General features: G+C 36.9%; 2 protein-coding genes across 3 annotated transcripts; one reads left to right on the forward strand and one right to left on the reverse strand.

Annotated features, from left to right (window-relative positions):
- Window positions 1–1,081: 1,081 nt before the first annotated feature.
- CDC45 (cell division cycle 45) lies at window positions 1,082–15,676 on the reverse strand. Its single transcript, XM_048063822.2, has 19 exons — window positions 15,353–15,676; window positions 14,264–14,323; window positions 13,872–13,964; window positions 13,319–13,456; window positions 12,529–12,672; window positions 11,416–11,471; window positions 10,815–10,863; window positions 9,958–10,019; window positions 9,506–9,556; window positions 8,633–8,752; window positions 8,116–8,247; window positions 7,609–7,707; window positions 7,203–7,364; window positions 6,867–7,005; window positions 6,393–6,476; window positions 5,127–5,245; window positions 4,260–4,336; window positions 3,410–3,476; window positions 1,082–2,218 (listed from the first exon to the last, which is right to left on the reverse strand). Exons 1-18 carry the CDS (start codon window positions 15,401–15,403, stop codon window positions 3,412–3,414), a joined length of 1,701 nt encoding a protein of 566 aa, XP_047919779.1. The 5' UTR covers window positions 15,404–15,676; the 3' UTR covers window positions 1,082–2,218; window positions 3,410–3,411.
- Window positions 15,677–15,834: 158 nt separating this feature from the next.
- Window positions 15,835–22,389, forward strand: UFD1 (ubiquitin recognition factor in ER associated degradation 1). 2 transcript variants are annotated; one of them, XM_066979267.1, is made up of 12 exons: window positions 15,835–15,962; window positions 16,115–16,247; window positions 16,946–16,978; window positions 17,778–17,899; window positions 18,254–18,384; window positions 18,789–18,861; window positions 19,540–19,608; window positions 20,148–20,213; window positions 20,497–20,544; window positions 20,924–21,012; window positions 21,766–21,847; window positions 22,264–22,389. In XM_066979267.1, exons 1-12 carry the CDS (start codon window positions 15,960–15,962, stop codon window positions 22,336–22,338), a joined length of 924 nt encoding a protein of 307 aa, XP_066835368.1. In that variant the 5' UTR covers window positions 15,835–15,959; the 3' UTR covers window positions 22,339–22,389. The 2 variants fall into 2 exon arrangements, with proteins under 2 accessions (XP_066835368.1, XP_066835369.1); XM_066979268.1 differs by having other exon boundaries at window positions 15,942–15,962; window positions 16,115–16,221.
- The last annotated feature ends 199 nt before the right edge of the window (window positions 22,390–22,588 follow it).

Genomic DNA, 22,588 nt, shown 5'->3' on the forward strand with positions numbered 1-22,588 from the left:
TCAGACATAGCTAGAGGAATGTCATCATACATCTAAGAGGGTAAGCCGATTTCTTCGTACTCTATTTCTCTTAAAATGACATGTTAGAATCACACTTTATGTTTGGGCAAATAAATCAAACCCATGATAATCTCTTCATGAACAGATGTCAAGAGTTCTTGGCTTGGAGTCTCTGCCCAACACTTAACTGTAAGAGGAGACCAATTTAACTAGCCTACACAGTTTCAATGAGCCACTCAAGCTACCAATTTACTGCTCTTGGACTATGCTACTTAAATATCTGCACACTGGGGACTCCACAGGTTTGGATCTTTCTATACAACTTTTCTCCAAATAAATAGTATTAATGTATCCATCTACATATTCTATAAAATAAAATAAACTGTATAGGAAGTATCTGACACTATTTCAGATATTCTAAAATGTTGACATTAGAAGTTCTACCTATTGGGAGAAACATATTTAGATTCTCACACAGATGTGAGAACTTTCTTTTTAATACAGTATTCGGCATCACCAATTGATTTTGGGCCACATTTGATAGCCTTACGATCAGTTCAACACATCTATCTGGAGGTCAAAGAACCAGCCAGTAAAGCAATTAACAACACATCCCAGCACAAAAAAAGTAGCTCCCCTTTCTCATCCTCCCAGCAGAACGCAATGTGCTTATCCTAAAGGGACAATTTGCCTGAAAATTTGTCCATTTTAAGATGTGATAGTCACCTACTAACATAAACATGCATGCACACACTCAACTTCTTTCTTTAATGCAAGGCAAGATGTGCATCTATCGGAATAGCAAGAAAATGCAGTAGCAGTAGAAATTAAACATACCCTGACAGGGGAATGGAGTAGAAAACAAAGGGATGGGGGAACACAACAGCAAATGAGAATTAGTGAGGTGAGACGAAGGGATTCACACAGAGCTTCTAATGAGGATGAAGCAAAAACAATAGAAACAAAACCTCAAACAAGAAAATAATGGTAATAATTTGCCAAAATACCCAACAGTCACAAAACTATGCCATGTATTGAACACAGCACTATATCTAAGAACGCACAACTTTTTTAGTCACCATAGTTTGGCACAGGGATTTTATTGCTCAGATAAAATGGCAGCATTAAAAAGATGTTTTTGTTTGAATAAAATATATAGATTAATTAGTTTTCTGTTGGCTACATCTAAATCACATTTAATATTAAATTAACTCGTATTAAAAGTCTGTACAAAGTATGACGCAATGATACATAACCTTTACATATCCATTATAGTACACTGAAAGTATTAAAGTCATACATAATTCCAGCAAACGTGGCAAAACGAAAAGAATTCCAAACATACACATATACATACCCACCCCATGTGAAGCAGGATAAGTCTAAAAAGCAATAATTTCATTCTGATCATATGAAATCTTAAGTTTGTTACAGAAATGGATAGATCTAGTCTGTCAGTATTTATAATGCTATAGTCCACGCACAATTATCATATTATTGTAGATTCTTTCCAGGAAAATTATTCCCAAAGCCAATATACAAGTGACAATACAGTATCACAATCCATGACTAAGAAAGTTTTACTGATATCGGTACTCCATAGTTTTTGTTTTAACCTGGTACTTGACAGTTTCTTAGTACTTAAATTTTAAAAGCCCTAAAATTCATAAAACCTGCATCACAAAACAGTTGTTTCAACTAAAGTACAAGACCTCAACCTGATAGTATTAAAAAAAGATTTTCAATACTCTAGAAGTCCAAGGGGAGTTTACAACAAGTTTCTTACAAAAATAGATAAAAAGCTTTCCAGAAATTTTTAAAAGAACATGTGAATGGCAATATAACGCAAAAATAAATACAGAACTTCAAAACCTATTTTTTGTGATTAAGCAACATCTAAACAACACAACATCTAAACATCACGTCTACTAATAAAAGCAGGTTTGACAAACAGAATCTCAATTTACAAATACTCCTAAATAGACATGTCTTGCCATTACAAGGATTAGGTCTTTACAAAGTAGTATTAAATATCTGTGTGCTCAGATTAAAATCCTCTTAACCTCCTAAGAAACAAAAACAACAGTCCTGTATCAGCACATTTAAGAAAAAAACAAGATGAACATCACAACTGCAGCACCATGAACTTTGGAATATCTGAAATCATTTTCAGAGCATCTGATCCTCAGCTTCCAGCACGAGGAGCCAAAAAGCATTGCTACATAACAAGGACAGAAGACAATATGAAATGATCCGTAGTCAGAGTACAAACAAAGAAATAAACAGATGTAGAAATCTTGGAAGCTATGAATGGCTATGCTGTCTAACAAACAGCTGCAGTAATTGACCCACTGTTTCAAACTTCTGAATGAACAGAGGAAAAATTGTAGCTTCAACACCCATTGAAAAAAGGTAAGTCATTTTGTCATTTGCCTAGGCCTATCTACATTCACAGACTCTCAAAGCCTTCACCTTACTCCTTTGTTTTGTATGCATGGTATAAAGATAACATTTTGAGATTACTTCACATGTGAATACTAAAGATCAGATCTTTGTCTAGGCATAGAAGAACCAGGAGTTACTTTAGATACTTTCTAAAGCATATTGTTCTGAGCAAACATTACAAAATGATTTAGAGTTCAGCTTCTTCTCTGGGAGAAAGCAAGCTATCCCCATGGATCACTGAGATAAACACGCACACACAAACAGAAACCAATGAAAATACTTCATCATCGAAAAGCAGTCCATGTTTGAAGACAGCTGCAACAATTCTAGTGTCTTATTAGATTTAGAGTAAAGTTTGTCTTACCCTAAAGCAGCTTTAAAACAGACTTCAAATTACTGTGAAGCAAATGATCACAGCTAAGGTCTTAAATGGCTATCTTTATTCCAGATAAAAACTACACACTAACATAAAATTGAACACTGTAGAAGTAAAAATGAGTAAATAAATGCACATTCTACATTAACTTCAAAGCAAAGAATGGTAATATTATGGCCAAGATTCTACCCTGAGCTGAAACAAGCCATCATAATTAAAAGAAAAATTCAATAACAGACTATCAATCACAATTAGTGTGTTCATCTCCTCTTACAACACTAACAGCCGATCCTTCTCCAGTTGAAATTAAAAAGCCACAAAAGTTAATAATAATGAAGAAAAGCTTTCTTATAAACCTTCATGATGAAACTTAAATGTCTGGAGAAAAAAAATTACTGTTCACACATTGTCTGCCTCCTCACAAGAAGATAAACAATTGCCTTTGTAAGAAACTTTTTTCCCCTCTCCCTCTCTATATATTTTCATTGGAAGTTGTTGCATTATTCTACAGATAATATATGAATATCATTTGGTTGCTAACTTGAACTGTGATTGAATTCTGAATTAATCCTTTTTACACTGTCTTACCGTTATGACAAGAGAGAAATGAGTGCATCCAGAAATTTGCTCCGATCTTCTGTTTTCAATTCAATTACTAAAATATGAAATACTTTATTACAAGATCCAGTAACAGAAAGATATATCAGGAGTCATGCTTGACAAATATTAATTCCAAGTATACTCTTTTATAGTCCTAACCAACTTCAAGAAGGAAAAACAGAAACTATTTGGACAAAAAGCAAATTGCATTGTTTACTTTGCTCTTAGATTTCAGCAAACTCTGATTTCTAGGTGGCCATGATATACATGATATAGTCACCATGTTTGAAACCTAGGAGTGTTGAGGGCGCGTTTGTTTGTTATGTTCAACATGCATACATTATCAAAGTACATAGAATTAAAAAACGCTTCTCTTGTAAGAGAACAAAGGTAGGAAAGGTAGGAAAGTCTCATTGCATAAGTATCTCACTTTTCAAACAGTTAATAAAGAATACATCTCATAACATCAATACCATACTTGGTTTGGCTGCTACATATAAAAACCCTCATAGATAACCTCAGAGATTTTAACTGCAGTGTACATATGAAAATCATTACTCTGTGCAAAATTTACGTTGTCTCAAAAAGATGCATACACCTCTGCTATGTAGCTTATACCTTTTGCACAATACCACTTAAAAAGACTGGCAAGCTAATATGCAGTTTGTGTTTATACTAGACTCAGGAACAGTGTGCAATATAGATGCAAAAATTAAGCACATATAAGACGTATACCAATGAGTATATTGTCTATACTCATTATGCTTTATGGAGGCTGTGTAAACACTGACCCCTAAAGGACTATGTTGTGAGTGAAACAAAAGACAGTATTACTCACTTGACATGTCAAAATGGTTGTGTAAAGTCCGGGAGTTGGTACTTTCCGCAGCTTTCTCAAAAGCTCTTCCAAAAAAGCTAAAGATGAACAGAAACATGAGTTAATCACATATTGGAAGGTACTGTTCATTAAGAGACTAGATATTTCTCAAGTATTTCATTCAAGAAAAAGATACTTTCCCTCCCAACATGTATTTCCTGAAGTACGTACAATTGCCTCCAAGCACATAGCATCTACAGAGAATGCACGATGGCCATTTGTCTTAAGCACTGCGTAAGAGAATCAAATAAGATTACCCTTCCTAACTTAGAAGTGACTATTAAATTAAAGTCTATCATAACTACCCAGCTCTTCTGTAAAATGTGACAGATCCTGTGAAAAGTCAGGACTTAGCTATTAAGAGTTAACTAACTTCATCTTCACAGGAAAATAAATATTAAAATGACCATTACAGAAAAGGACATATTAAGCTAAAGCAGAAGTAAGGAACTTTTCCTTGCTGAGAGCTAAAAACATCTAGATATTTTTTACGTCTCATGTATTCAACATACACTTGAATAAGTGAAAAACCTTAACATCGTAGGGTTTAAGAAATGAAGTCACAGGATGTATAGCGAACTCCCTCTCTCTTTTAAGATAAAGAAATAAATAGTTAAGATGGAGAAAAAAAGGTACAAGGAAGCTGGGAAACACCTGTATCCTTTCTCAAAGTGTCTCACTTATACAATATGCAAAAGCACAATTTAAAGAAAGATACAGTTCAAATCAACATATTCAGAATTAAGTAAGTACACGAAAGAAATTGTTTCAGAGACTGAAAAAGTCTGTGGATAGCCTTTAGTCAGAACTTTCAAACAACATCCTTACTTCTTTTTGTCAGAGCTTTCTGTCTCCGGAGGAATCCCCACCATGATCACAGTTCCCTGTTCAACATCCATTGGTGCAGCCATTATCAGAGGCAGCAGTTTACAGCGCTTGTTTTTTGTCTGGAAGTCAGAAAGCCCCTTTGTCAGACAAAACTCAGGAAACAATTTAGTTTCAGCTTAATATGTGAGAAAGTATTACTATTATTCACCTAAGGACACAACTATAACCCATTTGAACAGAAAATGGTTTGTTTATATAATCTTAGTTTCCTTCTTTCTTTAAGGACAAACAGATGTCAATTCTCCAATCCTGCATTCCATTTTAGCACAGAGATGATATGGAGAGAAGATAAAATTTACAATGAAAAAAGCTCTTAAACCACCACCACCTTAAAAACTTGGACTGGGCGTAATTTTTTGCAATAATTGTTTTACATTGAAATTCAATGGATTAAACATTGACCGTCTTCTCTAGAAATCATTGTCCCTGCCCTATTGTTTTATAGCACTAAGCTGTAAATTACAAAACTTGTTAAAAGTAAATCCAAAAATAATTATGAAGATAGTGACATTTTTACATACTTTAGAAATAGAAGTTTGTTTAAAGTGTTCTGTTCTCAAGACTAATGTTTCATAGCGAGTTTTAAATGCTGTTCCTCTCCTAGCAGCAGGCTAGTTTATTCACCATGTCTAACTCTCAAAATAAGGACAGGCAGATGCAATCTGACAAGGCTGGACCACCATAAATTTCATTTAGAAAATAGGAAATGCTCACTGTGAAGAGAGGTTATTAAAACTTCATTCTTTAAAATCTAAACTATGTCACTAATAGTTCAAAAAGATAAATGCAATTTAATTTCAATTATATCAGCTGTCAAGATCAGAATTTTTTATTTATACTGACACAGAAATCTTTAGATAACAATTACCAGTCCTGCAATGCTGCTTTTGTGTGTGTGTGTGTCAGGTTAACTTTTTGAAGTACATATTTTGTAATTTTCTAGATTTGGAGGGAGATTATCACAAGAAGGTTTTATATTTCAAGCTTATTAGTAATGAAATTTTTCTATTGCTAGAAAGTTTCCCAGGCAGATATCTTTCCTGGAACAGCATTCATAAAGGTGATAAAAATTATCCAATCATTTAGCAGTAAAACTTTTAATTATGATTTTATGAAAACATTTTTAATAAATCAACTGCAAGTATCCAACAGAACAATAACCATTGCACAGGCCAAAAGTTAGTTAGAAGCTTCCGATTTACTTACAGAGCAAACAAAAGATTTGAGCAAGTATTTACTGAGCAGGCACAGAGACACTGGTTTGGAAAACAGCTTCACATCTGGTGTTCCCTAGAAAAAGGAGAATTACTTCAATTACAATGCACGATGATTCTTCCACTTATTCGTTTAACTTTAATAGCTACTGACATGTCTAGAAGTTTTGTGTTGCTCAAAGAACACTAACAAGAACCATTACAATGTAAGAGTTTGACATTGCCCACCAGAGTTTGATATCAAGCCCTCTCCTTTGAGGACAGATTCTTTTCCCTTGCTAATTTCAGAGTATATAATAACATTGAGCCATCAGAGTACAGTACTATATAGATAAATGGATTCTTTCTGAATTTCTGATCAAGTCATTTATATTGGGCCAAGCAGTTAGTAAAACAGAGTTATTCAAATATGAGACAGCCAAATATGACACTCAAATATGAGACTGCTGAAAAATAGAATTCTGACCTCCATGAGTGAGCAGTAGAGAAAAGGCCCTTGAGAAATTACAAGGTTGGTGCAAATACAGCTGGCTACTGTCTGCTGAATGGCTCGTAACTGCTTTTTGGCTAGGTCCAGTCCTTGGTGCAGTTTGTCCAGGTTACCCCTGAAACAGAGGAAAGTAAAATAAACATTTTTATATAAAAATGCAGCTTTCCCACAAATAAGTGAGACATCTTTAAACACTATCCATGTGGATATTTTCTTCATTTTTTCTTTAATGAGGCATCAATGCATCTGTTAGATATTTAACCCACGTTCTCTAAATAAAATAGTAAGAGAATGAAGAGACATTTTTGGTACCTGGAGAGACTGTCCAAAGCTTTAATGAAATTAGTTGTTTCGGGCCCTTCTTTCTCTATACTCTCCATGAGAGAAGCTGTTGCATAAACTATATCACTTGCTAAGAACTTGTTCTTAAAGCCAAAGTGAATGCTGAAGGTCTGAACTCTTAAATCCTTCATTCTGCAAAATGACAAAGCCAGTGAACATTATTAGCAACATTAACATTGATCAGCTACCTCATCAGTCCGCTGACATTAATATTAAACTTGTTGCAAATGCTGAGATACGATTTATTTTCATGTTCTTACTTTGTCAATCTAAACCCCCTACCTTCTAAAAGATGTTACATCCTCTTCATATAAAATTACTTAAACTTAATTGAAAAATATTTTCAGACAAAACATTTGTATTTAAAACAATTTACCCAAACTTGCTTGCAGATTCTTCAATCATTTCCCTAAGATTTTCTTTCAAAGAAATGTCCATGGAATTAAACTTCTGTTTCACTTGCTTCAAAGGCAAACTAAAAACAGAAGGAAAAAATACATTGTTAGGTAAGCCAGAAGAATCAGATATTCTGCCTACTCCTCACAAGACGTTGATATCAGATACTTTAACAAGTGAAGTCTGACTAAGCTTGTTTGCATTCTTTTTTCTTCAGTCATTGAGGAGCAGATGTGAGAAAGCCTGTTACTTGCAAACCCACTATTCAATAAAGGCATATAGCTGAAGTATTCCACATACAGCAACACCCAATTTGCACAATTCAACTTGAAGAGACTCCACAACCTACTGGGAGCCCCACAATCATATTTAAAAACCAACATATTGAGTACTTGTAAACTTAAAGATCTTTGCTATAGTCTGAATAATTGTATATAATTCGGTGAAAAATGATCCATTAATTAAGAACCAGATTTTTAAAACTCACCCCATGTCAGCCAAGAACTCGTGTAGCCTCTTCTGTCCTTGTACAGACCAAAGCTTAAGGTTAGCAGAGGTATATGAAGTGTTACAGAGACTTTCATACAGAGACCAGTGCTGATAAAGTGCCAGGCGCAGACTGAACAGGAATTATAGAAAATAATTGTAAACATATGTCCTTTAAAGTTACAAATAGTTACCAAACTCCCTAACTGGTAGGTGTCTTGAATTGTCCTTATTTATTGTATATACCCATACTCCATAAGAAAGTTAAAAGATGTAGGTGTGCATGAAACCCCAAGACAAGGGACACTGACGCACAACTAAATCTGAAGGGTTAAGCTGAAGGAAAGCCACATGAGATATTGAAAGAGAGACCTATGTTCAAAAAGCCATCAAATTTCCATTTCTTCTAATTCTGTTCTGAGCAGCAGAGAAGCTTGGGATTTTTTTTTCCTAGATAAAAACTCAGCTGGGGTTCAACAAGTGGCTAGTTTGTTTTTCCAGATCTTAGGCAAGGATACTCATATTCAAATGCTATTCGCATGCAGTCAATTGAAAGAGAATTTTCTTCATCCTCATTGCGGTGGTTATGGCGAGACACGTGACGCTGTAGAATTCCAATATCAGTCACATACTTCATTCTTTAACAAAAATAAATTTGTCACTTCAGTATCTTCCTGCGTATTTTTCTACTTGATTATGAGAACATAAAAATGCTTCCTAAAGATTACACATTGGCCAACCAGCAGCATAAAAAACTGCAGATACATTTTAATAAAGTTACTCATTAATTTTCTTTCAATATTCAGCCATATACCCAGGCAATTAAAACTAAAATAAAACCAGCCAGAAGAGACAGACCAGTGAAATCAGTTACTTATTACATTTAATAAGAGATCAGTATATAAGTATATAAGTAACAATAGAAAACCAGGATTAAGATCTACATGTATACTATGAGAATTCTGCTGGTATCTAGTACGAGATAAGAAAAGGGGGGTGAATGAAAATTTGAAACTTTCCAAGTAAAATTAGAAAGGAAGCTGGAATGTACATTTTTTCCCCTTTAATAAAACGATTGTATAAATTCTTGACTATATCAAGCTCATATTTAAGTAAGCTACTACTAAACACCATTTCTTCCAATATAAGAAATGATTGTTTTATAATTTCGTGAATAGTTTAAAAATTCTAAATATCAGGAAAAGAAAACAGTTTTTCTAATGTGTATTCCTGTTTTTATAAGGCATCAGATCATATTTAAATCATTACGACATTTAATACCCTTGTTTATTAATTATCATGTGTAATATTAAATTTCCATGTCTCCTGATCTTTATTAATTGCTTTTAGTTACCCCCCAAAAAAATAAAAAGGAAAAAAAGCTTTCTTACTGAGTGATTTTATCTTGGACCCATTGATCTGTTAGGCCAACAATAGCCCACCTAAAATTAGGGGTGGGGGTGGTAGGGAGAAATAAAAAAAAAAGTTAAAAAAAATATCCCAGTAATATATTATATATATTATACTTAAATCTGTTAGTATGTAACAGAACAGGTCAGGAGAACTATTCATCAACTCCACTTGGAAGTTGGTAACAAAGTTATGTACTATTATTTCTTCTTTAACAGACATACACATAATAGTATCATCCTCTTGTTCCCACTCAAACTCTATTGGTTGCTCTTAATTTATGCAGGTTTGTCCTCCAATTTATGACATACACAGTTTACTAAGGAAATAAACCGGAAGCTCATACTGAAAGCAAACAGTCTGGGGAAAACTTGCCTCTTTTTACTGTTAAATAAAGCTAGTAGTCTCTATAAAGATGGTAATGGCAACATACCACAACATGTCATTCAAGTCTTTAGACATTATCCATGCCAGATCAAACATCACCATTGCAGACTACATGAAAAGAAAGCAAAAAGAGAGGACAGATGAACACAAAGCTCTCGCTTCATTAAGCAAATAGAAAACAGTTAAATTTGCCAAGTAGTAGCATTCTACTACAGCTCTAAAAGTCACACTCAGGTGTAGTAACCTGCCACCATCTTACTTTAAGATACTAAGCGGGGTGAGTAATATCTTATAGAGCTCTGTAAATCTTCATTGTATATAAAGCAACACTTAAAATATCAAAGTAATCAGACAAGAGATTAGATGACAGAAGGAGCAGTTTGGTGTCCTATTTCGTATGTTTAAGATATCCTGACACTTTGAAAACTTAGAAAGGCAAACAAGTTCCCCCCATCTTTAAATCTTTTTGCAAAAAGTATTTTGTGTATGGATACTTTTATCAAGATTAAAATAAAAAAGACACTATCAACTTTTTCTTATATATATATCAGCATTAAAGATATCAAACAACGGAAACATTAATAATTCTGGTTTACGTCTTTTTCTCCACTATTAACATTGTATTGTCAACTGTGTCAGAGTGGCTAATCTCCCAATCAACAAAGTACTTCGAAACAAGTACTGTTTCTAAGACATATCTAATTTATTAACAGTAAAACTGGATGCACACAACCAGAAAACATTAAACTGCTAAGTCAAACTGCTTGCAAATATATGACATATCTTATCAAATATAGTACTACTACTTATAAATGGTATTAGATATTCTAACATCAGTTATTATCCAATTACCTTTATGGTAGCACCTTGTGTTTTTATAGCAAATTAAACGTTTATACTTACTGAGGTCCCATGGTATTCATACTGTTCGTAATCAAAAAGAATTTCACGTCTAAAAGAAGAATAAAAACATTCAACTAAGTAGCATCTAATTGCATCCAATTCAAAATATAAAATATTATTTCTCAATTCCAAGTTTAATTTCATTTTAGCACTAAGAAGAAAAAAACTTGGGTTAAATATTTTTTTCTGCAAGACAGTTTGATTTTTCTAACATTGTGGAAGGCACACTGAACTGTAGACAAAGTAAAAAAGACAAGCTTATTAAACCCTTGATTCCTCATACTCCATTTTATCACTTGTTCTTGCTCATTCCAAATAAAAAGACTGGAATTACAAAGAAAGATATCAGTACAAATTTTACCCTAAGATAGACGAGATAATACTATGATTACTTAATAGTGAAGCACTGAACCTATTGCTACTCAATTTATAAGTGATTATTTACAATTCTTATCCATTTAAAACTTTTATTTTTTAATATATCTCCTTCCATTTGCTGAAGAAAATTAGAACTAAAGCATCTTGCAAATCAAGCATCATAGTATCAAGATTGATATCAAAGAGAAAGATACACGCAACATGAAAAAAATCATAAACACACCTGCGTGCCTCCCATTCTCTTCTTTGGCGTCTTTTCATCGTTCTCTCAATTACCTCCTGCAAATAAATTTAGATGTTAAAAGGCTAAAAAAAAAAAATACTCTAGTAAGTTAGCAACTTTCCAGATAGATTAATGACTAAATCTTCACTAACAAGACCTAAAAGAATTATTCCTATTAATGACATCTAGTGGGAAAAGGCTCCGTAAACAGCATTTTCAACATTAACATTGCATCTTACCATTTTCTAACATAACAATGACACTGATGAAAAATAAAAATGAGATAATTAATCAAACTCAGAATAAAGTCACTTGCTGTATATTTAAGCTCTATAAACAGAAGCAGCATCTTGAAAAAATCAAAGTATCTGTCTGAAATACTTAATAGATCCAAATGTATTTATGGATTTGACTTTAGTTTTCCGGCACTTGTTTTTTCTTAGTAAATACTTTTTCTAGATGAGTAGGAAAAAATGTACAATGTCAATAGAAAAATATCAAGATATCTATATTAATTTTGAGGATGTCTTTACATTTAATGAACTCATTGTTGCTAGTCTCGTGCCTTTGCTACCTATATAAATATATAAAATATATAATATATAAACTATATTATATATATAATATATAAAAACAATATAAATTGAAAATATGCTACAAACAACACATAACGAATTTATATATAAATACACTTTTGCTAATTTACTACTAAAAGGTCAAACAAAATATATTTCTAAATTATTTGAGATTATATAACCTCAAACGATTATTTCAAAAATAAAAAAATAATAAAGTTGATAGCTAGATAGGTTGTTTTGCTAGACTAAGAAGCCCTGAGCACGTAATGAGAGATAGATTACTTCAGTTTACTGATTACACAAAGACAGTATTATGTATAATAAGTTTCAAGTTCGGTTTGTTTTTATAAGGAGAAAATATTTCTGTGCAGTTCAGATAAACTTTCTAAGCAAGTGAAACTCTACTAGTCATAGTAGATTACCTTTTAATCTTACACAATTTTTTAACAGTTTTAAAAATCAAAAGTCATGATTTAACCTCCTGTAAGTACATGTAATTTTTATTTATTTTCAAAATGAAGCAGAAGAAACAAACCTCTTCAAAACGTCTACGCTTATCTGAAGGTTCTGACCCATCACTTTCAGCCTCTGACTCCTCTTCTTCTTCATCTTCATCTCTGAAGATATCATCATAAGCAGGAACATCAAGATCATCATCTGGTTTAACTAACAGCTTAATCTAGCAAGCAAAAAAAAATATTTTAAAGTAAAGTACCTTATTCAGTGATTAGAAAATATTTCAAATGACAGAAGAAGAAAGCTTCAGATACTTAAAAAGAGAAACTAAAAATTTATTTTGGCTGTTATTCATTGTTAGTATTAAAAAGAAGTTATTTGTGTTTTATCAAGACCACGTCTATTTATGCATCATAGGAGTAAGACCCGTATTCTTTATCAGTAAGATTATAGTTGGAACATTACTGAAACAATTATTTGTGGTTGGTTAAAGGCATGCCTTCAAATAATTTGCGCTTAAAGCCCAGATTGTAGCTGTTGCTAGATACTGAGAAATAATAAATATTACATTGTAGAGAATGCTTATCTTCCAATTTCTAGCAGTTTGTTTTGTAGCAACAGGCCTAAGCTGGTGCTTACTGCTGACAGCTATCACTCTACTTTCAGTATACTTTTCTGTAACTGAAAAAAGTATTTTTTTTTTCTGACAGTGAACATTACTACTGGAAATATCCATTAGCAGTGCAACCTGACCTACTGCTAGCACTGTAAAAGGTGTTGCAAACGCAGGAAAGCACTAAGACACCCACCCACAACAGGAAACATGCCAACAGTTTTATTACACATGCTGTAAGAAAAGAGTAGTTTACCTGTGTCTCATTGTAAACATTCACAACATTGATAGGTCTGTGGCTGTCGCATACAAAAAAAAAAGTGTCTTCTTCAGGCTGCAAGATCTCCAACAGGTCAACATTGGCACCACAATTAATAAGAACAAAATATTTGAACTGCAAACAGAAGTAAAAAAAAAAAAAAACTTTTAATTTAAATTTGCAGGAAACACAGAAGACTGAAAACACCTTTACAAAACCTCCAAAGCACTCATAATTGCCAAAACCAATACTTACTCCCTGTTGTTTGATGCCTCAGAGAACAAAAAATGTGTAGGGCAACACACCACATTTGTGATGGGATGTTGGACACCCAAACCCACCACTTTTCACATCTCAAAATGCAGCATACACAAGTTGAATCAATCAGAAATGAGCTGATGTAAGGAACTTGACAAGTTTGTTACTGGTATATTGAAGTTTAACCACTGTTTTGAGGCAACAAATAATAGTACTACCGACATTCTAAGTTGGAGAAAGGGAGGAAGTACACCTCTATATCAGATGAGCTGCTAACTTTTTTGTTTTTTACCTGATCTTTATGCTCAAGAAAAGCAGTTTCAAGTTCTTGCCAACCAGACACTGGGACAAGTGTATATTGCACATGATCGCATTGAAATAAAGCCTGAAATGAAAAAAAAAAAAAGCTGTTAGGTATGGTGGGGAAACCATGTCTTCTACCACACTCAGCTATGCTATAATTCTATTTCATACAAATGTTTGTCACAAGAACTTCTCAAACAACAATCTAAACAAACTTTAGGAGTGTGATTTATGAGGTGTCCATGTTATGATTTGTGAAGAAAATACTTCACAAAATTAGTTTCAACATTCACCCTTTTCCCAGTTCAAACCTGCTAAAAGGATCCCAGGATTGTTTTTTCTTTCACCGTTAGTCTACAGAGATAATGAACAAAAACTTACTTGGAGAATTTTACAAGCACATAGTGCATCAACATCTGAAGCCACAAGAAGAAGAACACGCTGCAAAAATAATAGAAGAATAGTATTAATAGCGTAGGCATCAAATCTAATACAGTAGCATGTAAAACAGTCACTGTAAGAACAGAAAGAGAGAAATTTAAGCATAGAGCATTATCAGCATAAAACAGGATTACTTCTGAACAGGCATTACACATGAAATTAATTACTTGGATCCCTGTAAATATAAACAATTCCCCTTTAAAGCAGTGAAATCACATCTAAAACATGTCAGCTGCTTTGTGGAAATGTAATTTTTCAGATTCCTGTGAACAGCATATAATTTTGAAGGTTCAAAGCTGGTCAGCCCTGCAACTACTTTCATTACTTGCCTAGAACGGCCTAAGTTTTAGGCATTTGATCTGAAACAGCTTTGATTAAAGAAAGCCTGTAGGAAAACAGGACCAAAACAACTCCTGAAATAACCTTGATTTAGGCTGAACAACTTATCTCTTGTTTGGGTTTTTAGAGATTTTTGCTTACAATTAGGGCAGCTGAGGGAAATACTTTCATTTGCACATTTTGTAACGTAGCTTCACTGGACGCTAGAAGACTGTCTAATAGAAGCTTTACCGCTTGAGGATATAGACCCATGCGGGGAAAAAAAAAAAAAAAAAGGCAAACTGTGGGTAAAACATGAGAACGGGCAAACAGCTCTAAAAAATACTTCAAGGTAAGCCCCAAAGACGACAGAACACAAGATTTAGTGTCCGGACAAGCAACATCACAACGATTAAAAAGGTATAGAAACAAACAAAAACAGATGCAGGAATGTCTCGGCTGCACAAAAGACGGACACGAACACTCAGTGAGCTCAGCCTCCGCACCCAGCCCGCTCCCGGAGCCCTCCCAGCGCCTCGAGGAGACCGGAGCGAGCCCAGGGGCGCCTCAGGGGGCTCCTCAGCCTGAGCCGCCCCGCTCCCTGAGGTACGAGGCGCCCCCGCGAGGAGCCGCCTGAGGGAGCTGCCGCCGCCTGGAAGCCCCCGAGGGCCGCGGGGCAGACCCCTGAGGGCCGGGGGGCGCCGGCCGCACCTGGCTGACGATACGCTCGTAGAAGTCTCGGCGGCAGTCGGACACGAACATGGCGGCAGCGGAGGAACGGCGGCAGCCGCGGGCCGCCCCCACTCAAAGTGGGCGCCAAAGCAGCGCCGCTCCCCCGTTGGGCTTCCCGCCGCGGCTCGCTGGCCAATAACAAAGCAGGGATCCCCCCCCTTCTCGGCGCGGATTGGGCGAGCCGTCCGACTCCTTCCCGCTGTTCGCCAATGAGATTGGAGAAAAAGCGTGGCGACGCGCGCAGCCGGCCAATGACAATAGGAAGTCAGCCGGAAGCACCGTGCCGCTTTTGGGTTGCCGCTGCTGCCATCTTTGCTGAGGGCAACTTTCTCGCCTTGCCATTAAAACCGCCCCGACAAAAACACGAGCGCGCGTCCTCACCGCCCCCGCACCGAGATAGAACCGAGAGGCCAGAAACCGCCCCCCGCAGCCATCCCGGGGGCGAGCCGCCCTCCCCGCCTTCCGCCCTCACCCAAGATGGCCGCGGCGAGGGGGCGGCCCGCGGAGGCGGGGAGCTGCGCCCCGTCCGGCGGCAGAGCGGCCGCGCCCGCCCGCCCGCAGCGCCGCCGGGCCCCGCTCCGCCGCCATGGTGAGGCCCGGGCCGGGGGGGGTGGGGGGGGAGCGGGGGGGTTCTCTCAGGGGTTCCCTCAGGGGACGGCGCGGGGCGGCCGTAACGGCCCGCCGGGCTCGGAGCCGTGCTGACGCCGCGGCCCGGCGGGGTGCGTGTGTTTGTCCCCGCAGTTCTCCTTCAACATGTTCGACCACCCGATCCCCCGCGTGTTCCAGAACCGCTTCTCCACGCAGTACCGCTGCTTCTCGGTGTCCATGCTAGCCGGGCCTAATGACAGGTCAGATGTGGAGAAAGGCGGGAAGAGTATGTGCCTGTTTTCTTCTGACTAATAACCTGGCGGAGGGTGCTGGTGGAGCGGGCCGAGCGCTGCCGCGGAGCCCTCGCCGGCCCTGGGGAGGCTGCTCCCGGCTGGGGGCCCCAGCGGGTGGGAGCCGAGAGAGGAAGGAGGAGGGCTTGCCTTTTCTCGCACCAGTCTAATTAAAACTTTTACCAAGGAGCGAGTCCTGGTCTGTGAGCGTTAGAAGTCGCTTTTCTTTTTGTTCTCAAAGTCTCTTGTCAAATTCCTGGGCCCACGGTGAGCCCTGGAAACTTACACTTAAAGACTCTGCCCCATCCTTGTTGTACCTCACCTAGCTTGGACAAAGAAAATAGATTGGCTGACTTGATTTCAGGCTGTCAGGATAAGGCGATGTTGTTCTGAGTTGGCATCAATTCAAGAACGCCTATAACCACAAACAAAATTATATCTAGGAAGCACTTCCTTCAGTGCTACAGTTTGTAAAACCTTGACCTCTCTTATTTGTGATTGAATTCTGAAATCTCTGGGCTAGCAGATACACTTGTGACTGATGGATTCTGCTGGAATCTCTAGCTCAAAAATGAGCTTACAGGAGTTTTTAGAACAAATGTAATCCTAGGTGATGTAATGATGAAATGGTATGCTATGTTATCTTTATACAGCTGTAATTTTCCTAATCTTACTTTCGTTTTCATTTCTGCAGTAATTATGCCACCCTCTGCTTTGGATCAACTCAGTAAGTGAATATTTTATTCTGGAATAACACTGTTAAAAATATGAGTAAAAGCATAAGCAAATACCACGGTTGTTTAGTTATCTATTTAAATCCAATCTAAACAGAGATTATGAGACTAAGTTGTTCAGAAAATGTATTTTAGAGGAATTTTGTCTGTCAGAATTAAAGGGGTGGAGGGAGGCTGTCTGAGTACAGACATCTGAAGCGTCAGGCTGCCTGAGACATGAATCAATATTTATTAAGTATTAATAGCATACTCAGTATAATAGTTAGTCCAGTGGATTCTTAATCTCAATCTGCTTTGTCTGGATGCTGCTCTCTGAAACAAAATACTGTCTTCAAAAAACAATAAGTGAAAATGAACTTTGAAAGTAGGGTTAATGATGTTTACTTGGCTCTTTAACTGAGGCTTTTTTCCCCCTCTGAGTTTTAGTCTTAACTCATTTCTCACAGTGATTCTGGTAAGTCAGGATATATTCTTAAAATAGGCAGGGATGTTAATATAGGTAGGAACTAACTGATAATACCACAAGGGCATAGAATAATAGATTCCTCTGCAAATACCCGTCTCTGAGCCTGGGAAAACGTTGGAGAGGCGCTTAAAGCTCAAAGTGCAATAGCAATACAGTATTCAGGTATCTCCATTCTCTCCTGGATTTGTAGTTTTGAGAAGTTGGAATAACGGTGGGGGGGAATCCTCTCTTCTCTTATGGCCCATGTTTTGCTAGTGTTCAATCTCTGAAAACTTCAGAAATGTGCTAGTAGCTTTTAACAAATATTTTTTCTCCTCTCTTGTTAGGCCGACTTAATATTACTTACCCGATGTTATTTAAGCTGACCAATAAAAATTCAGACCGAATGACACACTGTGGAGTGCTTGAGTTTGTGGCTGATGAGGGCATATGTTACCTGCCACACTGGGTGAGTTGTCTTGTGCTGAACTGTCAAAACCTGAAGAGCAGGATTAATGAGCTGCTAGTGTTATATTAAAGAGGCATAATGTTCTTGAAATTGCATGTCTTTGCTAGTTATGTTCATAAAGCAGCTTTCAGTCACAGCTCAGGTTTCCCTCAGTGGGAGTTTAACCAAGTATGCAAAGCAGGTTGCTATTTAAGCTGCACCTGACTGTTTTCTTCCTGAAATTAAGACTTTGTAAACTGATGCATTTCAGGGAAGATGGTGGCCCTGGCAAATATAAGTATATGCAAGGAAAGAGAATTAAAAACATCAGTAGCGTTAACATACTGGTTTACGTCTTTGTTTTCGTTCTTGCAGATGATGCAGAACTTGCTGCTGGAAGAGGGAGGCCTGGTACAAGTGGAGAGTGTTAATCTTCAAGTTGCTACTTACTCAAAATTTCAGCCACAGAGTCCTGATTTTCTTGACATCACCAACCCCAAAGCTGTGTATCCTTTCAATTCAACAATGGAGCAGGGAACAGAATTTCTCCCAAATTGTAATGATGCAGGGCTAGCTTTTCAGGTGTGTCTCATGCTTTTCCAGTAGTAGGTAACTACTACTGCTCTTTCTGAAAACAAAAATCGGGGAGAGCTTATGTCGCAGACTGCTGGCACAAAGCATAGCCTGGAGTGTGAAGAAGCATAAATCTCTGAAAGTCCAAAGAGTTAAGCGGCTGTTAGACCATGTCCAGAAGGACTTGTACACCATAATATTTATTAAATGGTGTCTGTGTGCTGATGACTTTTAAGGCATATTTGATAGACCACAAATCAAGAGTTTTATCAAATAGTAATTTGAAAGATTTGATGTTTCACTGAAAACAAGCATTTCATCTTAACATACTCCAAAGATTAGAAAATGCATTGAGAAACTTTGCTTGCCTAACTACTGGGGACGTTATTGCCATCAACTACAATGAGAAGGTATGGTACACAACACTATTCCACGTAGGTTTCCTTTAGATACCATCAATCTGATGAAACAAATTCTGTCGAATGTAAAGTACTCTGTATTTCAGTAGATGGCGACCACTTTGACTACATGTTGTGAAAGATTTTATTGATGAGTATTAGTAGGTAAAGCTTTTGGCAGTGCGCACACACATTTGATCATTTGGGAGACTAAGCACAGTTGTTGAGTGTTAGTGCTTGACTCATCAGCATGGAGCTGTGTAATATTGTTGACAAGTAATCCCAGATGGTAGGTTACACAATCAGTTTCCTATTGGAGAAAAAAGGGGGTCAGTTATGCCCCCTTCTGAGCTGATGTTTAATTACTAGTTTTTGGCTCGTGAGTGGAAAAAAAACTAATGCTGTTGACGTTCTTAAAAATCATGGGACAGAAATTACCCTGAATCCAAAATTTAAATTAAAAAATGCAGATAAAGGTGCAGCAAGAGTACAGCAAGGTACAGTAAGGTGTAGGTTCTCTAGCTCCAACATAATAGCAATCAAATTTAAATCTTTGTTGTCATGTTCTTTTAGATACCTTTTTTTTTTAATGAAGGGAAAGGCTTAGCAATGTTTTTCTTATTTGTAAGTTGAGCTCTTTCGTCCATTTGAAGATGTGTGATCTTGAAACATTTATCATAATTGTTTCAGATCTATGAGCTTCGGGTAATGGAGACCAAACCAGATAAGGCTGTGTCCATCATAGAATGTGATATGAATGTAAGTTAAAACTGTTGTGGGAAGTCTGGTTTTACTGTGTCGTCCCAAAAGGACAGGGCATCTTGTTCAGTGGTAGCACTGCACACCAAACTCGTCTGGTGCTGCAGGAAAGGCAGAATCAGATGGGATAGAGAAGGCAATCCATGTACCCGTGTAACCACACCTCTGGTCTCTGATCATGATCTGCACTTCACTTCATGTACCATCAGGTGACTTCAGTGTCTGGAATTTCATGTTTAGATTCAACGTGTTTTACAATCCGTTGAGGCTTATTTAAGAGCCTGTCTTGATTAAATCTCCATTGGCACTGGGTGCTGTTTTACTGGTCTGTTTCAATTGCATGCTAAGATTCATCCCTGGGAGGCTTAGTCTTTTTTTTTTTTTTTTTTTTTTCAAATTAAAATAACAATACTTAGGTTCTTCCTAATTCTTTCTAGATTAAAATGGAATGTTATTTTGTGGAGTTTTGAGGAATAATAGTACATAGCATATGATTAAGAGAGAAATATCAGTCATGCTTATTTATCCTACTTAAATAGGTGGATTTCGATGCTCCTTTGGGGTACAAAGAACCGGAAAGAAGTGCACAGCATGAAGATACCACAGTAAGTTAAGCTTCTGTTTTACAAAACGCATTTTCTAGTAATCTGACTCAGTTGTGATGGAGCAGTGAGCACCAACTTTTTTTTTTCCCCTGAAAGACTTTGTGAAGACTAAGCTTTACTGATCAGCTGCTTTTGCTTCGTTGATGGTTGTTTAACAACTGTTGATTTTCAGAAATAGTTTTTTCTAAAGTTTTGTTTGGTAAGAAGTATACGGAACAGTTTTCATTTGTTTTTCCTATCACAACATGAACACAATGAAGTAACTTGTTTTTTTCCCTCACAGGATGTTGAAGCAGACCACAGTGGATATGTGAGCGACGTAGGATTTCGTGTAAGTGCTCTGTGTTCTATTCTGAGTGTTGTGAAACTGTGAGGGAAGGTTGTTCCAAACAACTGCAAAATACCAGTACCTCTAAGAACTCTTAGAGGCATGGTTGTTATTAATTGGCAAGTGTCTGTAACTGTTTTGTGGTGTTTACAGCCAGAAATGGTGTGACTTGCTGTCCTTAATAGGCCAGTATATAAACAGATGACTGAGACGTACTCCTACACCCAGGGTTTATCCGCTTATTATATGTACTTTGAATAGAAACATACTGAATCAAAGAAAAAAAGGTGATAGTAAGTTTTTCACAGAATGCAATATCTCTATGCAGTGTGCTTTCCAATATAAGATACCGTTAAATTAAAACCCATGTTTGTGTACGTAGGCATTCTCTGGTTCTGGGAACAGACTGGATGGCAAGAAGAAAGGTGTTGAGCCTAGTCCATCACCAATTAAACCAGGAGATATTCGAAGGTATGTCTTTTTCTATCAGTTGTCAGCAAGTGAAGGATCTGTGTTTGAGTGTATTTTTTTTATGTTCCTACAATATAAACAAGTTAATTTCCTTAAAAGTTTGCATTTAAAAATACACAGTCTTACTTTTTAGACTGTGACTTCCCTAACTACTTAAGGTGCAGATTCTAAGTTAATAAATGTTGCCAAAACTTTCTTAACTCTGGTTCTGGAGAAGATAAGAGGGAAAGGGCAGCAGGTATCGATTGGACTGGTGGGCTGGATTGAGTGGTGCACAGAATCCCTGTTAATTTTCTAATGTGAAATTTGGCATAGAGTGAAATCTTTTTTTTGAGATGAGTGGATAACCAGTGCCAAGCCGTGTGATTTTGCAAAAACTTCTAAACTCAGATTTAATGGAAGTGTGCAGGGATGTGGTTGTTTTGTTTTATCATTTATGCATGCCACAATAAAATTTAAACCCTTTTGGAAAAGGGTGTCCTTGGCCCCATGGAAACCACAGGCTATGTATAAACATGCCTACAGACCACCTCCTCCATCAGTTTCTCATTACTTACTTTATGTACTGTATGCCTACCTTCAGGAAATAATTCAGTGGTTTAAATCTGGAATTACTTTTAATGAAAATTTTGCAGCCAGTATTGGTACAGTGTTGAAAGGCATAGGATAGGTCTCTCTGTGTTCTATATCACGTTTCACTGAAGGTAGGTGTAACATTTCTTCTTTCATAATATATTTATGCTGCTTTTCCAGAGGAATACCCAACTATGACTTCAAGATCGGTAGAATCACATTCATTAGAAACTCACGTCCACTCGTTAAGAAAGTTGAAGAGGTAAGAGAAGTTGGATCCTACCAATTTTGCACAGTTAGAACATTCAAACTATTGCCCAAATGTGTGGTTTCTCTCTCCATACTTGATTTTTTCCCAGAGTACTTCTGTTACAAAGCAGCATTAGTGAGTTTGGTTTAGATGAAAGCAATTTCCAATATCCTTGCTTGCTGATGTAAGATAGGACCAATATAAGTTTAGTAAGCCAGAGAATAGATGTTCCAAGTAGGTGAAAGGTCACAGAAGAGCTCGTGCTTTATTTTCAGGAAAAAAATGGTTATTATATAGATTAAGGATGTGAAAAATATACAGTCTTTTGCTGCTGTGTTGGAGCGTTCTTTATAATGATCACTCAGCTTTGATCACGCATGAGCAGCAAGCAAAGAGATAACAATCTTTTTCTTCTCTCCTTTATTCAGGATGAATCTGGAAGTCGGTTTATTGCCTTTTCAGGAGAAGGCCAGTCCCTGCGCAAAAAGGGAAGAAAGCCCTAAGTTGTGTAACCATCAGTCAGTTAGGAGGAAAATAAAATAACAATTGCAGCATATTGGATCTTAGTTATTGCAGTTGCAACACAGGAACACTGTGCTGTCAGACTGTCTTAATTTTCAGTTGAAAATTAAGTTCTAGGAATTCTGAAGCGGTCCTTTGTATGTGTTGTAAAGAGGGAAAGCTTATCTTGGATGAACCTGAGAAGAAAAACCAACCAGTTCTACCTTACTAAAAGGTCTAATTGTTAGAGTA

This window comes from Anser cygnoides, chromosome 17 (assembly GCF_040182565.1).
Source record: "Anser cygnoides isolate HZ-2024a breed goose chromosome 17, Taihu_goose_T2T_genome, whole genome shotgun sequence".
In the NCBI taxonomy this organism is placed as follows: Eukaryota; Metazoa; Chordata; class Aves; order Anseriformes; family Anatidae; genus Anser; species Anser cygnoides.